General features: G+C 37.8%; 1 protein-coding gene across 2 annotated transcripts in view; it reads left to right on the forward strand.

Annotated features, from left to right (window-relative positions):
• LOC128643665 (activating molecule in BECN1-regulated autophagy protein 1) overlaps positions 1–15,224 on the forward strand; it is a 101,923-nt gene that overhangs the window by 54,307 nt on the left and 32,392 nt on the right. For both annotated transcript variants that reach the window (XM_053696492.1, XM_053696493.1), the window contains one exon: positions 4,893–5,065. In XM_053696492.1, the coding sequence (XP_053552467.1) occupies positions 4,893–5,065 (173 nt within the window). The remainder of the gene's footprint in view (positions 1–4,892; positions 5,066–15,224) is intronic.

A 15,224-nucleotide genomic window follows, 5' to 3' on the forward strand; every position in this document is an offset into this window, starting at 1 on the left:
TGGCCTAACAGGTTTCGTGGGCTCCTCCCCACTTCATCAGAAGCATTTTTTTTTCAGTTTTATTTTAAAATTTAAAGAAACAGTAACTTTTTTTTCTGTTTAAATTTTTTAGTAAATTTGGATATTTTTAAAGATGGATTTAGACTCTGTTATAGATTAGATGTCCTTTATGTTTGAATGCTAATATTGAACCTCCATGTGTTAAGAGAACATTACATTTTAAGGATAGACTTTTTGAGCCAATATTGTCCAGGACGATGCTGTCCAGGAGTCTTCTGACAATATTCAAAATATGCCGCAGTTTTCTCCTCAGCTGTCCCACATTTTATTACTCATTAATACAGTGCCCTGCACTTCCTCTCAAGCTCCGTCTGGAGTTTCTTTGCAAGACATTGCTTCCCTCATGTCCTCTGCAGTTTTTGATGCGTTGTCTGATTCTATTCAAATAGACACTCCTCTTGAAGAGATCCAGGACAGGATCAAGGCTTTTAAATTGGCCAATTCTTTTATTTCTGATGCTTCCCTTCAGGTTATCAAATTAAGAGCTAAGATTTCTAGTTTTGCCATTTTGGCTCGCAGAGCCTTATGGTTGAAATCTTGGTCTGCTGATGTGTCTAAATCTAAACTTTTGGCTATTCCTTACAAGGGGAAGATCTTGTTTGGGCCAGCTTTGGCTGAGATTATTTCTGACTTTGCTGGAGGAAAAAGTCAGGTTAAAAAAATAAGCAGAAGGGGCGTTGGAGTAATTTTTGTTCTTTTCGAAACTTCAAGGGTAAACCTTCCTCTCCCTCTACAAACCAGGAAAAAGCCTGCTAATGAGTCAAAATCAGCATGAAGGGGACCAGATCTTGTTGGGGGGGGGGGGGGAGACTTTCCTTTTTTGCTCAGGCTTGGGTTCGGGACGTTCAGGATCCTTGGGTGATAGATATCGTGTCCCAAGGATACAAACTAGAATTCAAGACCTTTCCCTCCAGGGGCAGATTTCTGCTCTCAAGATTATCTGTCGACCAGATAAAGAGAGAGGCGTTCTTACATTGTGTTTGAGATCTATCCGAAATGGGGGGTGATAGTTCCTATTCCAGTACAAGAACAGGGTTTGGGGTTTTACTCCAATCTGTTTGTGGTTCCCAAGAAAGAGGGAACCTTCAGACCAATCTTGGATCGCAAGAGTCTAAACAAATTCCTCAGAGTACCATCCTTCAAAATGGAAACTATTCGTTCTTAGTTCAAGAGGAAGAAGTGTGTACCTTCATGTTCCCATCCACAGGGATCATCACAAGTTTCTGAGGGTTCTCATTTCAAGACAAACACTTCTAGTTTGTGGCTCTTCCATTCGGCCTTGCTATGGCTCCCAGAATTTTTTTCAAGGGTTCTGGTATCTCTGTTGGCAGTGCTCCGGTTACAGGGTATTGCAGTGGCGTCTTATCTAGATGATAATCTGGTTCAGGCCCAGTCTTTTCAAAAAGCAAGCTCCCACACGGAGATGCTCTTATCCTTCCTGCGTTCTCACAGTTGGAAGGTGAATCTGGAAAAGAGTTCCTTAATTCCATCCACAAGGGTAGTCTTCTTGGGAACCATAATAGATTCCATATTAATGAATATGCTTGTCTGTCTCTTCAATCCTCTCCTCAGCCATGTGTGGCTCAATGTATGGAGGTAATTGGTCTGATGATAGCCGCCATGGACATTATCCCGTTTGCCCGTTTCCACCTCAGACCGCTGCAGTTATGCATGCTCAGACAATGGAACGGGGATTATGCGGATTTGTCTCCGCAAATTCTTTTGAATAAGATGACAAGAGATTCTCTTCCTTGGTGGTTGTCTCAGGATTATTTCTCCCAGGGAACCTGTTTTCGCAGACCCACCTGGGTAATAATGACAACGGACGCCAGCCTGATAGGTTGGGGAACAGTCTGGGGCCTTCTAAGGGCTCAGGGGACATGGACTCTGGAAGAGTCAGTTCTCCCTATAAAGATTCTAGAGCTAAGAGCAATCCTCACTGCTCTTCTGGCCTGGCCTCAGTTAGCTTCTGCCCGGTTTATCAACATAACCTCAGACCTTTCTCCCGGGGGAATGGGAACTTCATCCGGAAATGTTTTCCAACTTGATTCTCAAATGAGCCGGTTTTAGATCTCATGGCATCTCGTCAGAATGCCAAGCTCCCTAGGTACGGGTCGAGGTCCAGGGACCCTCAGGCGGTTCTGATAGATGCTCTGGCAGTTCCTTGGAACTTCAGTCTTGCATACCTATTTCCTCCGTTCGCTCTCCTTCCTCGAGTCATTGCTCGGATCAAGCAAGAGAGAGCGTCAGTGATTCTCATTGCTCCGGCGTGACCTCGCAGGATTTGGTATGCAGACTAGTGGAGATGTCCTCTCTTCCCCCTTGGAAACTTCCTCTAAGGAAGGACCTTCTACTTCAAGGGCCCTTCCTTCTTCCAAATCTAGTTTCTCTGAAGCTGACTGCTTGGAGATTGAACGCTTAGTTTTATCTAAGCGCGGTTATTCGGAGTCTGTCATTGAGACCATGATTCAGGCTCGCAAGCCTGTTGCCAGGAGAATTTGCCATAAGATATGGCAAATTAATCTGTATTGGTGTGAATCCAAAGGCTACTCTTGGAGCAGAGTTTGGATTCCTAGAATTTTATCTTTTCTCCAAGAAGGTTTGGAGAAGGGTTTATCGACAAGTTCTTCAAGGGTCAGATTTCTGCCTTATCTTTTTTGTTACATAAACGTCTGGCAGAGGTACCAGATGTTCAATCGTTCTGTCAGGCCTTGGTCAGAATCAGGCCTGTGTTTAAACCTGTTACTCCTCCCTGGAGTCTTAATCTTGTTCTTAAGGTTCTTCAGCAGGCTCTGTTTGAGCCTATGCATTCCTTAGATATTAAGTTGTCATCTTGGAAGGTTTTGTTTCTTGTCGCTATTTCTTCTGCTCGTAGAGTCTCAGAGCTCTCGGCTTTACAGTATGAGTCTCCTTACCTTATTTTTCATTTGGATAAGATAGTTTTACATACTAAGTTATGATTTCTTCCTAAGGTGGTTTCAGATTGGAACATTAATCAGGAGATTTGTTGTTCCTTCTTTATGTCCTAATCCTTCTTCTCATAAGAAACGCCTTTTGCACAACCTAGATGTGGTGCGTGCCTTGAAATTCTATTTACAAGCGACTAAGGATTTTTGTCAGTCTTCTACTCTGTTTGTAGTTTTCTCTGGGAAACGTAAGGGGCAGAAAGCTACGGCTGCTTTTCTTTCTTTATGGCTGAAGTATATAATTAGTTTGGCCTATGAAACTGCTGGACAGCAGCCTCCTGGGAAGGTTATGGCTCATTCTACGAGGGCTGTTTCTTCTTCCTGGGCATTCAAGAATGAAGCTTCTGTGGAACAGAATTGCAAGGCTGCAACTTCCTCTCTTCACACTTTTTCTAAATTCTATAATTTTATACTTTTGCCTCGGCTGAGGCTTCTTTTGGGGGAGAGGTTCTTCGAGCATTGGTGCCTTCGGTTTAGGTTCCCTGTCTTGTCCCTCCTGTATCATCTGTGTCCTCTAGCTTGGTTATTGATTCCCAATAGTAATTGGATGATCCGTGGACTTATCGTGTCATTAGAAAGAAAACAAAATATATTCTTACCTGATAAATTTCTTTCTTTCTTGACACGATGAGTCCACGGATGAGTTGATTTTATTCATTTTTAAGGCACCACCAGATTCCTTAGCGCTGGGTAGATAATGATACTCATTCGTGGTAAAAATAAATAAATACAGATACATAAAACAGACTGAACTTGCAGGCCCTGCTCTGAAGAGCTTACAATCTACAGGTAGTATTAAAAAGAGACCAGCAGTTTTCTTTAAATGTACAGCTATCAATTCTATGACCTAGATTATTTCTTCTTTATAATTTGTGTGGTTCACCTTAAGCAACTAATTGGATGCTGCTAGGACTTCTTATGTATTTTATGTATATGACCCACCATATACACTTTTACTAGTTACTCAACAGCCGTTCACTACAAGGGTGTTAGACGCAATATTACATTTAAAATATAATTATAAAATCCCATCTAAATAGCGCTCACTTATGGTACAAATTATTTTAGTTTCACAGAGCGTAGATCTAAAATGTAACATTTCCTTTATAATCTGTTATAAAAAATAAGCACAATGGCTCCAATTAAAAGCTGATAATTAAAATGCCAAGACCCTTAACACCTCACCCCAGATCATGAATTTTCCTTCCGTAATACACAAGTCATGTATTAAAAAAAAATGGACAGTTTAAGAAAAAGAACAAATGAAAATGTTACCTATAAAACCACTTTCTAGTGATTCTAAGAGTTCCATAGAGCCTGTTAGGGTTTTGGCACGCTACACTGTCAGCAAAAAATTGCAGTAATTATTGCAAATAGTTTTCAGTAAACTATCACATCAATCAAATAACTACCATACAAGACAGCCAAGAAGGGAAAAGCAAAGTGAGAAGGTTCTGAGAATCACTGGAGTTGTGTGTTTATTTATTTTAGTGATTGATAATAAATGTACTGTTTTGTTTATAGATCTTCACTCTATTCTTATTAATACTAATGAAACTAAAATGATATGCTTTGTAAGTGCTATTTGGATACCCCTTTAACTATTATTTACCATTATAAAGCAACCTAGAAATATATATTTAAGTTCTCAACTCAGCCGACATTGGGAACATACCAGGTTCTAGTTTTCTAATAGCAATCGTTTAGATGGAACTTGTTCTTGAATATTTATAGTGACTAAGATATTGAAAGTCTGTACAAAATGTTTCCTTTTTAATCCTTCTACAATAGAAGTCTGTTTGTGATGCATCACATTATTTGAACTTTGCATGACCAGTTTTACTCTCATTTTCCTCTTCACCTCAGGGTGGCAGTGAAAGCTGGTTTACTGACAGCAACAACGCCATCGCTTCCTTGGCCTTTCACCCCACCGTACAACTCCTCCTTATTGCCACCGCCAATGAGATCCACTTTTGGGACTGGAGCAGACGGGAGCCTTTTGCTGTGGTAAAAACAGCCAGCGAGATGGAGCGTGTACGGTAAGTTTGCATCCGAACAGTTTAGGAACAGATGCATAAACAACTTCATTTTATCCCAGTAGTTTTGCCAATGCATCAAATCCATTTTTTAAGAAAAAAAAATTGTATAAAAATGGCTCATTCTTCCTTCTCATTAACTTATGTTGTCTTCACCTTGTTTTATATATATATATATATATATATATCTGTATGTAAATTTGCTCTATCTGTAAGTGATGTTTGACTAAAAGGCAAAACAAAAGCCAGGCAGGATTAATAGATATATCACTGAAGTTTATCATATAATAAAGCAAGAAGAGATAAGGTGAAATGTGTGAGTCATATTTAAAAAAATAAATAAAATTAAAATAAATGACAGAGCTATTATTCTATTTATGTTGGAAGCTGCAGTGTTTTATTCAAATACTGTGACCTGCCAATTCATCCATGAGTGAAGATCTGTATTATCGTGTTGTTAAAGGAATTGTTTGCACATTCTTTTGAAAATTATAAATCTCTTGGTTATAGACTCACTTTTCTCTATAAGCCTTTATGCAACTATTACTTTCTCTCTCTATCTCTATCATCTCTATCTCTATCATCTCTATCTCTATCATCTCTATCTCTCTATCATCTCTATCTCTCTATCATCTCTATCTCTCTATCATCTCTATCTCTCTATCATCTCTATCTCTCTATCATCTCTATCTCTCTATCATCTCTATCTCTCTATCATCTCTATCTCTCTATCATCTCTATCTCTCTATCATCTCTATCTCTCTATCATCTCTATCTCTCTATCATCTCTATCTCTCTATCATCTCTATATATATCTATTTATCTATATATATAATCAGAAAATATATTCACTTCAAATTAACATTATGTTAATTTTATCATATTAAAAATGACTACAGATTTGCAACTTCCTTTTAACAAACCTGCATTTCTAAGAGTGTTGCGTTTTGGAAATGGCGGATGAAAATCTGTAAAACTAAATGGCTAAAGTTTATTAAATCTGCAAATAAACGGTCAGCAGCCTTTTAGTCTGAACATATGATGGTTGATATTCTCGGGTGTAGATTTAATGCTGGCTGTGGTGGTTAAAAGTGCTTTTTGTCTCGAAGCCTTGGTAGCAGATACATCAAACATGCTTTACACAATCATTTCCTCCAGTCCTCGAAGGATAGCAGACGTCTGAAGGACACACAAAGGATGACATTTTAGAAGCAGGTTTTCTCCAACAAGCCTTGAGTAGAAAATATTACACAGCCCTCTCTGTTGCAATAACACAGTCAAAGTGAAACGATGGACATTGAGATATTTTTTAAGGGACATAGAAGTCAAAATTAATATGTTCATGTGCAATTTTAAAATCAACCCAGTTAACCTTAGTAATAATATAATATTTATGTAATATTTACCTCTTTCTTTTGGTATTTGTTTTAAACTTAGGCCCTTTCTATGAGAGATAATACCCTAAATCGTTTCATATGCATGCACATGTGACATCTTAAAGTGATTGTAATGTTGCGCCTTTTTGAGCGCTCCTGTAGGTTGCCTCTCATTAAATTAGTAAAGTCGCTAAATTAAAAAAAAAAAAAAGTAAACCAATTTTTATTTAGCATCTAAGCGTTTAGTCTTACTGCGCCTCGCTCTGACCCCCCCATTCTACTTCCTGCTCTAAGCTCTCTGATGTAGAGAGCGGTCTCACACGGGAGCGTGCATTGACTTTTCAACTCTGTGAAATAATTTGAGCATGCGCTGTAGAGAGGGGGCGGTTTTGCTAAAGTCCTGGTCGCCTAACGGCCAGGTTTTCAACTGGATGCCAACGAAAAACGTAATTGAAAGAAAAAAAAAATGACACAGAGCCAGGTGGAATACGGGAAACTCGGATTGAAACGGTTAAATATTAATAACTATAATTTTATTGGAAAAAAACAAATTGATGAATGAAACTGTTTGTTTTAAAAGATGTAACAAATGTCGCTTTGAACATGGCACAACTTGACAATTACTTTAAGCTCTATATGTATAACATTGTTACAAACATTTCCAAGCTTTCTGATGCTGTTTATCGTCCAAGTGATAACACCATTTTCATATTGGGAGAGGTTCAGAACTGATCTGAGCAAATATTGGAAACATCAAGCATACAATACATGGGAAGCAATGGCTTTGGCAATCACAAACCTCCCAACCACGGATTTTGCACTTAATTTGGTAATAAAATGGACGGATTGAATTCAACACACAAGGGGTGTCGATAGAGTGGAAAACTGGCCTTATCAACATGTTTGACAGCATTCCAAAACAATGTAGAATAACTCTATTATGTTTTGCAATACACTCTGAAGCAAGCACAGATGCCATTTTAGATGCATATATCAATAAATGGTCTAGATTCATTAAACCTATATTCAGCACTATTGTATAGTTTCTCAGAAGCAGGTTGGACAGACCTTTTTATATATGTATTTAAAAGACTGATATGTGATATCTCAGGAGTAAAAGGAAATCTCGAATGCAACATCTAGAAATGACATTTATGTTCTAAAAATGTTTCATACTCACGTTTTCGTCATTCTAAGTTTCAGTAATTTAATTTTTTTTAACAGGATTTCTATTAGCAATCTCATATTTGTGATTGGGATTTAGTCGTTTCCATTCCGTCCTGTTTGTTAGCAGCCTACATCGGTTGCGCAGGTTTTTACATTAAACAGAAGTCACAAAAATTGTTGTTTTAAAAAAAAACAAAAACTATGATTTCTCTTGTTAAGTGTATCCAGTCCACGGATCATCCATTACTTATGGAATATATTCTCCTTCCCAACAGGAAAATATATTCCATAAGTAATGGATGATCCGTGGACTGGATACACTACAAGAGAAATAAATTTATCAGGTAAGCATAAATTATGTTTTACAGTATCTAGGACCTTGTGTCGCTATCTTAGGCAAACCTCATTCTGTATAGTGTGGTTTGTAACTTTTGGAGAGGTTTTAAGGCTTGTCAATTGTGGTTTCACGGTTTACATATTAAAAACGGTTATAATCCTGTTTTAGATGGCTCTTTATTCTTATGAAAATTAATAAGTGGTGCACAGAACACGCGTACTAGTTTGTCAGAGGTAGAATGCACATTCTTAAAGGGACATGAAACCCAATTTTTTTTCTCTTGATTCAGATAGAGAATGCAATTTTAAAACAACATTCCACTTCTATTATCTAATTTTTCATTCTTTAGATATCCTTTGTTGAAGAAATGGCAATGCACATGGGTGAGCCAATAACACGAGGCATCTATGTGCAGCCACCAATTAGCAGCTACTGAGCCTATTTAGGTATGCTTTTAAACAAAGGATATCAAGAGAATGAAGCAAATTAGATAATAGACGTAAATTTAAAAAGCTGTTTAAAAATACATGCTTTTTCTAAATCATGAGTGAAAATAATGTGGGTTTCATGCCTCTTTAATTAGCCTCACCTGCACATTTAACATGATACCACAAGATATGTACCAGGACACTGATAACAGGAGGTGGATCTGGCTACGCATTACAACTGTAAAATGGGAGTTATTTTGCAGTTGTTTCATTTTTTTTTTTAATACTAAGGGACAGTCTACTCCAAAATGTTATTGTTTAAAAAGATAGATAATCTGCCAGGCTCATCTTCCTTGCACGTCGCTTTTCATCTGCCGCACCTCTCTGCCAATCCCTTCACTGGCTTCCTCTTGCCTTTAGGATTAAACACAAAATTCTCACTCTGACACACAAAGCCCTCAATTGCATTGCTCCCCCCTACATCTCAGACCTTGTCTCCAGACACTCTCCCTCCCGTCCCCTTTGCTCCACTCATGATCTCCTCCTCTCTTGTTACCTCCTCACATTCCCGTCTTCAAGATTTCCCCAGATTGGCTCCCATCTTATGGAACTCTCTGCCTCGCTCCACAAGAATCTCCCCTAGTTTTAAAAGCTTCAAGTGCTCCCTGAAGACTCTACTATTCAGGGACGCTTACAACCTACACTAACCTTCCTATCTCCACTGCTATCCCCTAAAACCCCACAGCATGTAAGCCTATGAGCCCAGCTGTTTGTAGTTCACCTTCATAAGTGCTGACTACAACAGTGCAACTCTCGGCAGGACCCTCTCTCTCCATTTGAGCCCTGTAATCGTTTTTACGATTACAATTATTGCGATTAATAATAATAAATAATCCCTCTATTACCCTTTTCCCAATTTTGCACAGAAAACATGGTACTTTTTACCTCTGTGATTACCTTGTAAGCCTCTTCTGACAGACCACTGATCACATGGCTTTTTATTTATTATCTATTGACTTAAATTTTAGCCAGTTAGTGCAGTGTCATACCCAACTCCATGGGAGAGAGCACAATGTTATCTATATGGCTCACGTGGATTAGCAGACTCTTGTTGTGAAAGCTAATAAAAAAAAAAGCATGTGATAAGAGGCTGTCTATAGTGGCTTAGAAACAGGCAGAAATTTAGAGGTTTAAATGCTATAAAGTATATTAATATATCAATGTTGGTTGTGCAAATTTTGTTCTAGACTGTGTCCCTTTTTAAAAGCAATTTTTTTTTTTTTTTAAATTATACACCCACTGTTTTTCCTTAATTATTTCTTCAATAATACTCGCATATCTCAAAATGTTTTATGGCACTTTAACATTTTGAAAATTCATTGATTTAAACATGCCCGTTGTATACATCATGCTTATATACCCCCAAAGGCAGAACTTTTTTTTTACTTTCTGAAATGAGATCTTTTTTTTTTTTAACAATGATACCTTAGGCAATGTCGGGTAATGATGTCCCTCAGTGGTAGTAAGTAAATTGCGAATAGCATGGGAGACAGGATAGATCCTTGTGGAACTTCCGCAGGCCAGTTCTGTTGGTGCTGATGAGCTTGATCCTGATATTACTCTCTGTGATCTACCAGCGAGGAAAGATTTAAACCAGTTACGGACTGTGCCTCCTAGACCACAGATGTTCTGCAAGCGTTCTATTAGAATCCTATGGTCAATGGTGTCAAATGCAGCTGAGAGATCTCGAAAATTTTACCATAAGGCGTAAATACCTTTATTGGTGTGAATCTAAGGGCTACTCTTGGAGTAGGGTCAGGATTCCTAGAATTTTGTCTTTTCTCCAGGAAGGTCTGGAGAAAGGGTTGTCACTCAGATTTCTGCATGATCTATTTTGTTACACAAGCGTCTGGTGGATGTGCCAGATGTTCAATCTTTTTGTCAGGCCCTGGTCAGAATCAGGCCTTTGTTTAAACCAGTTGCTTCTTCTTGGAGCCTTAATCTTGTTCTTAAAGTTTTGCAGCAGGCTCCGTTTAATATCTATAGAATGCAATGGCTCAAAGTGAATGTAAACTCACGGTCACCTCTCATCCTCATGTTGTAAATCTTTAAAAATAAAGGTTAGTTTAAGTCATGATTTTTTTTTTAATTGAATAAGAAATGCGAATATAAACTTATTTATTGCTATTTTTCTTACTTTGTTCCTCCGCCTGCCATCTTGTCCCTCATTTCTAAGTTGATGGACAGTTCCTTAAACGAATAATTGATTACATCCCGTGGCGTCCAGCCCCTTTTTTTCGACGTCACGCGATCTAACTGCGCATGCGTCCCCTTCCTATTCGTGATTGACAAGCAATGCTCGTCCACGTCTAGCGCATGCGCTAAGCATTTACTAGCATTTATTACGATTCGCAATGGATCAGGGCACGCATGCGCATATTAGCCATAGTTTTAAAACGCATGCGCTAATTGATTTCTCTTCGTTAGCGCTTTAGGACTACGTAATAGAGCAGGCGGGACTGCTCTATACGCAATGTAGTCAGAATACAGGAAGCCCAGGATGGGAGGAGTTATCCTTCAAAACGGAGATAAGTTATAATATAAATTATAATATGATATCATGAATTTTGAAGAAAAAAAACATTGCGGTTTCAATTATAAGTTTATTGAGAATCGTTAGTGTACATTAACAACCGTATAATTTACATTCACTTTAAGTTGCTATCTTGGAAGGTTTTGTTTCTTATTCTTATCTCTTCTGCTCTGATTAGTTTTGGAACTCTCGGCTTTGCAGTGTGATTCGGCTTACCTTATCTTTCATGCTAATAAGGCGGTTCTTCGTACTAAATTGGGGTTTCTTCCTAAAGTGGTTTTGGATAGAAAAATTAATCAGGAAATTGTTGTTCCTTCTCTCTGTCCCAATCCTTCTTCTCATAAAGAACGTCTGTTGCACAACTTGGATATTGTGAGTGCTCTAAAATTCTACCTACAGGTGACTAAGGATTTTTCTAGTCTTCTGCCCTGTTTGTTTGTTTCTCAGAAATGCGTAAGGGTGAAAAGGCTACTGCTACTTCTCTTTCCCTCTGGTTGAGAAGTATAATTAGTTTTGCTTATGAGACTGCTGGACAGCAGCCTCCTGAGAGAATTACAGCTCATTCCATTAGGGCTGTCTCCTTTTCTTGAGCTTTCAAAAATTAAGCTTCTGTGGAACAGATTTGCAAGGCTGCAACTTTGTCCTCTCTGCATGCTTTTTCCAAATTTTATACTTTTGCCTCGGCTGGGGATTCTTTTGGGAGAAAGGTTCTTCATGCGTTGGTGCCTTCTGTTTAGGTCTGCCTGTGTTGTTCTCTCGCCCTGTTCATTCTGTGCCCTTTAGCTTGGGTATTAGTTCCCACTAGTAATTGAATGATGTTGTGGACTCTCAATATCTTAGGAAAGAAAACAAAATTTTTGCTTACCTGTTACATTTCTTTCTTTCCGGATATGGATTGTCCACGACCCCACCCTTAATTTAGACAGTTATTTTTTACTAAACCTCAGGCACCTCTACACCTTTGTGTTATTCCTTTTCCATTTCCCTTTGGTCAAATGACTGGAGATTATGGGTAGGGGAGTGACACTTAACAGCTTTGCTGTAGTTCTCTTTGCCTTCTCCTGCTGGCCAGGAGTGATATTCCCACTAGTAACGTTGAGTCTCCTTATCTGGAAATAAAGACATTTTGTTTTTGTTCTTTTGGTATACTTTGTTGAAAAGACTACCTATGTAGGTAGGCTCAGGAGCAGCAATGCACTACTGGGAGCTAGCTGCTGTTTGGTGGCTGCACATATGTCTCTTGTTATTGGCTCACCTGATATGTTTAGCTAGGTTCCAATAATGCATTGCTGCAACGTGAATGAAGCAAATTCGATAATATAAGCAAATAGGAAAGTTTCTTAAAATTGTATGCTCTATCTTAATCATTAAATAAAAATGTTGGGTTTTTCGTGTCCCTTTAACAATCTCGATTGTGATCACTTTGTTAATAATAGTAATAATAATAATATAAATAAAAAACAATGTCCGTTCTCGTTTTCAAACATTGGGGGAAAAAAACAGATTGGAATTGACCCTGTTCTTGCAATCACTGCTGCCATATAGTGCTCAAGTCTACTTCAGTAAGTTGGATTGGAAAAAGCTGTTTCAGTAAAGGATACAAAGAAAAAGATGTACATTTTATAATAGAAGTTAACTGGCAAGTTGTGACCACTTTGTGAATAGTGAAAGTTTATTTTCGTCTCATTAAGGTTTACAGACTAAAAGTTAGCAACAAATTTAAGGGATGCAAAGTTCTAAGGGAATTGCATTTTTCTGTATTAAAAGGTGAAATTTTCCTTTCATTGAAATTCCTGTTTCCTGATGAGAAAAGAATTTCTTGTGAGAAGAAATTGAGTCCAAGACAGTCTTCTCTGAGGTTGATGAGAACCTTAAGAAACTTCAAGCAACTGAAGTTCTGCTTCCTCGCATGATAACACCATGAAAGGACGGCTATTTGATCATTTGCTTGTTATCCGTGGTCTCAGAACTAAGAACACAGGCTTATGAAATAGCTATTAATTATTTACATGAATGCATCTGCTCTGAAATAACCGCAACAGAGTGAAACGTAGATAATGTTTAGTAGCATGCCATTTATGAACAAGGTCAAGTGAGGGTATCCTAGCCGTAATAAATTAAACTCTGCCTGACATTGGAGTAAGACATGAAATATATGATGGTGTGAAATAGTGATATTTTTATCTTGCCAATAAAACAAGGTACCATGGATTTTTTTTCTCATGATAACAAGCTATATACAAGTTTAGTTCTTTATCAAACTGTTCAAAACTTAGTTTATATGGCAAAAACAAGGATACAATCATCCTAGTTTATAATTCAAAGACTGATGAGACCTTGGAAAGTCAACACCAAAATTGTTATTGTTTAAATAGATAGATAATGCATTAACTACCCATTCCCCAGCTTTGCACAACCATCATTGTTATATTAATATACTTTATAACCTTTAAACTTCTAAATTTCTGCCTGTTTGTAAGCCACTACAGACAGCCTCTTATCAAATGCTTTTCATTTGCTTTTCACAACAGGAGACTGCTAGTTCATGTGGGCCATATAGATAACATTGTGCTCTCTCCCGTGGAGATGTGCAGCACACAGCCCTAATTGGCTAAAATGCAATTCAATAGATAATAAATAAATAGCCATGTGAACAGGGGGCTATCTGCAGAGGCTTAGATAAAAAGGTTATCACAGAGGTAAAAAGTGTATTAATATAACTGTGTTGGTTATGCAAAACTGGTGTATGGGTAATAAAGGGATTATCTATCTTTTTAAGAAATAACATTTTTGGAGTTGACTGTCCCTTTAACCAATTTTATAAGGAAAGTTTTTAAGATGTCACTAGTAGGGCTGCACGATTAATTGCATGATGCGATTAATCACGATTTTAAATCGCGGGAGTATGCGATTAAAAATCCTCCAGTGTGGCTGACTGTACTGAATTGAGGATTTTTTATGTAATAAAAAAAATCGCATACGGCCGCAATTTAAAATCGCGATTAATCGCATCATACGATTAACGGTGCTGCCATAGTACATACCCTAAGTTTCAGACTGCAGACATCCCTAGGGGGAAAGTATAAGTACGTGACTTTCCCTCCTCTTCACTCTCCTGCATGGGCTCTGCTTTTAGACATAGATTGATTGGCTGCTACTGAGACAGTACACAAACAGAACCCGTTTTTATATAAAAAAAATCGCATACTCCCCTGATTTAAAATCGTGGCGATTTAAAATTGCGATTAATCGCATCATGCAATTAATCATGCAGCCCTAGTCACTAGTCTCATAGTCAGGTGTTACATCATCTGTATCGGTGTTCTCCACAGCAAATTTTAAGCCACGTGGCATTATGAAGTAACTGGGTGGCATTATGGAGTAGCCGGGTGGGGGCAGAGTAATGTTTTCTAATAAATAATTTTCTGCTATACATGGAACATTTTTAAATAGCTAATTTTAGCTTAAAGGGACAGTATTCACCAATTTTCATTTAACTACATGTAATAGACACTACTTTAAAGAATAATATGCACAGATACTGATATAAAAATCCAGTATAAAACTGTTTAAAAACTTACTTAGAAGCTCCCAATTTAGCTCTGTTAAAAAGGTAGCTAGAACACCCACTGCAAGTAGGACAAACAGACCCTCCCCCCTACCCCTTCAAACAGGAGCAAGCTGGAGTAGGTATACGTCGGAATTCTCCTAAAACTTTGGGGCTTGGTTAGGAGTCTGAAAATCAGTGCAATGTTATTTAAAAATAAGCAACACTATACTTATACTATATAGGCTATATAAATGGATCATCTACAAAACATTTATGCAAAGAAAAATTGAGTGTATAATGTCCCTTTTAATATTGGCTAAAAGTTTAGCCGTGTGATCAGAAAAATTAGCCTGGTGGTGCATCCGCTATAAAGGTCCTGGAGAGAACACGGAGTATGATGGCAGCGTTCTTCCTACGACTGATTTAATGGGTATATCACCTGGCTGATTTTACTGACCACAAGTTAGCCAGTATTAAGCTAAAATTAGATAATATTAATTTGTTTTAATTGTTGTTGCACAAATTATCATTAAATCAATTTATGTTAAATAATGCAATTCATGTGTGCTTTGGATAGCTTAAAGGGACAGTCTACTCCAGAATTTTTGTTTAAAAAGATAGATAATCTCTTTATTACCCATTCCCCAGTTTTGCATAACCAACAGTTATATTAATACACTATTGTAAGGTATTACACTGCCCTCACCCGGC

This window comes from Bombina bombina, unplaced genomic scaffold, assembly GCF_027579735.1.
Source record: "Bombina bombina isolate aBomBom1 unplaced genomic scaffold, aBomBom1.pri scaffold_368, whole genome shotgun sequence".
NCBI classification, from domain to species: Eukaryota; Metazoa; Chordata; class Amphibia; order Anura; family Bombinatoridae; genus Bombina; species Bombina bombina.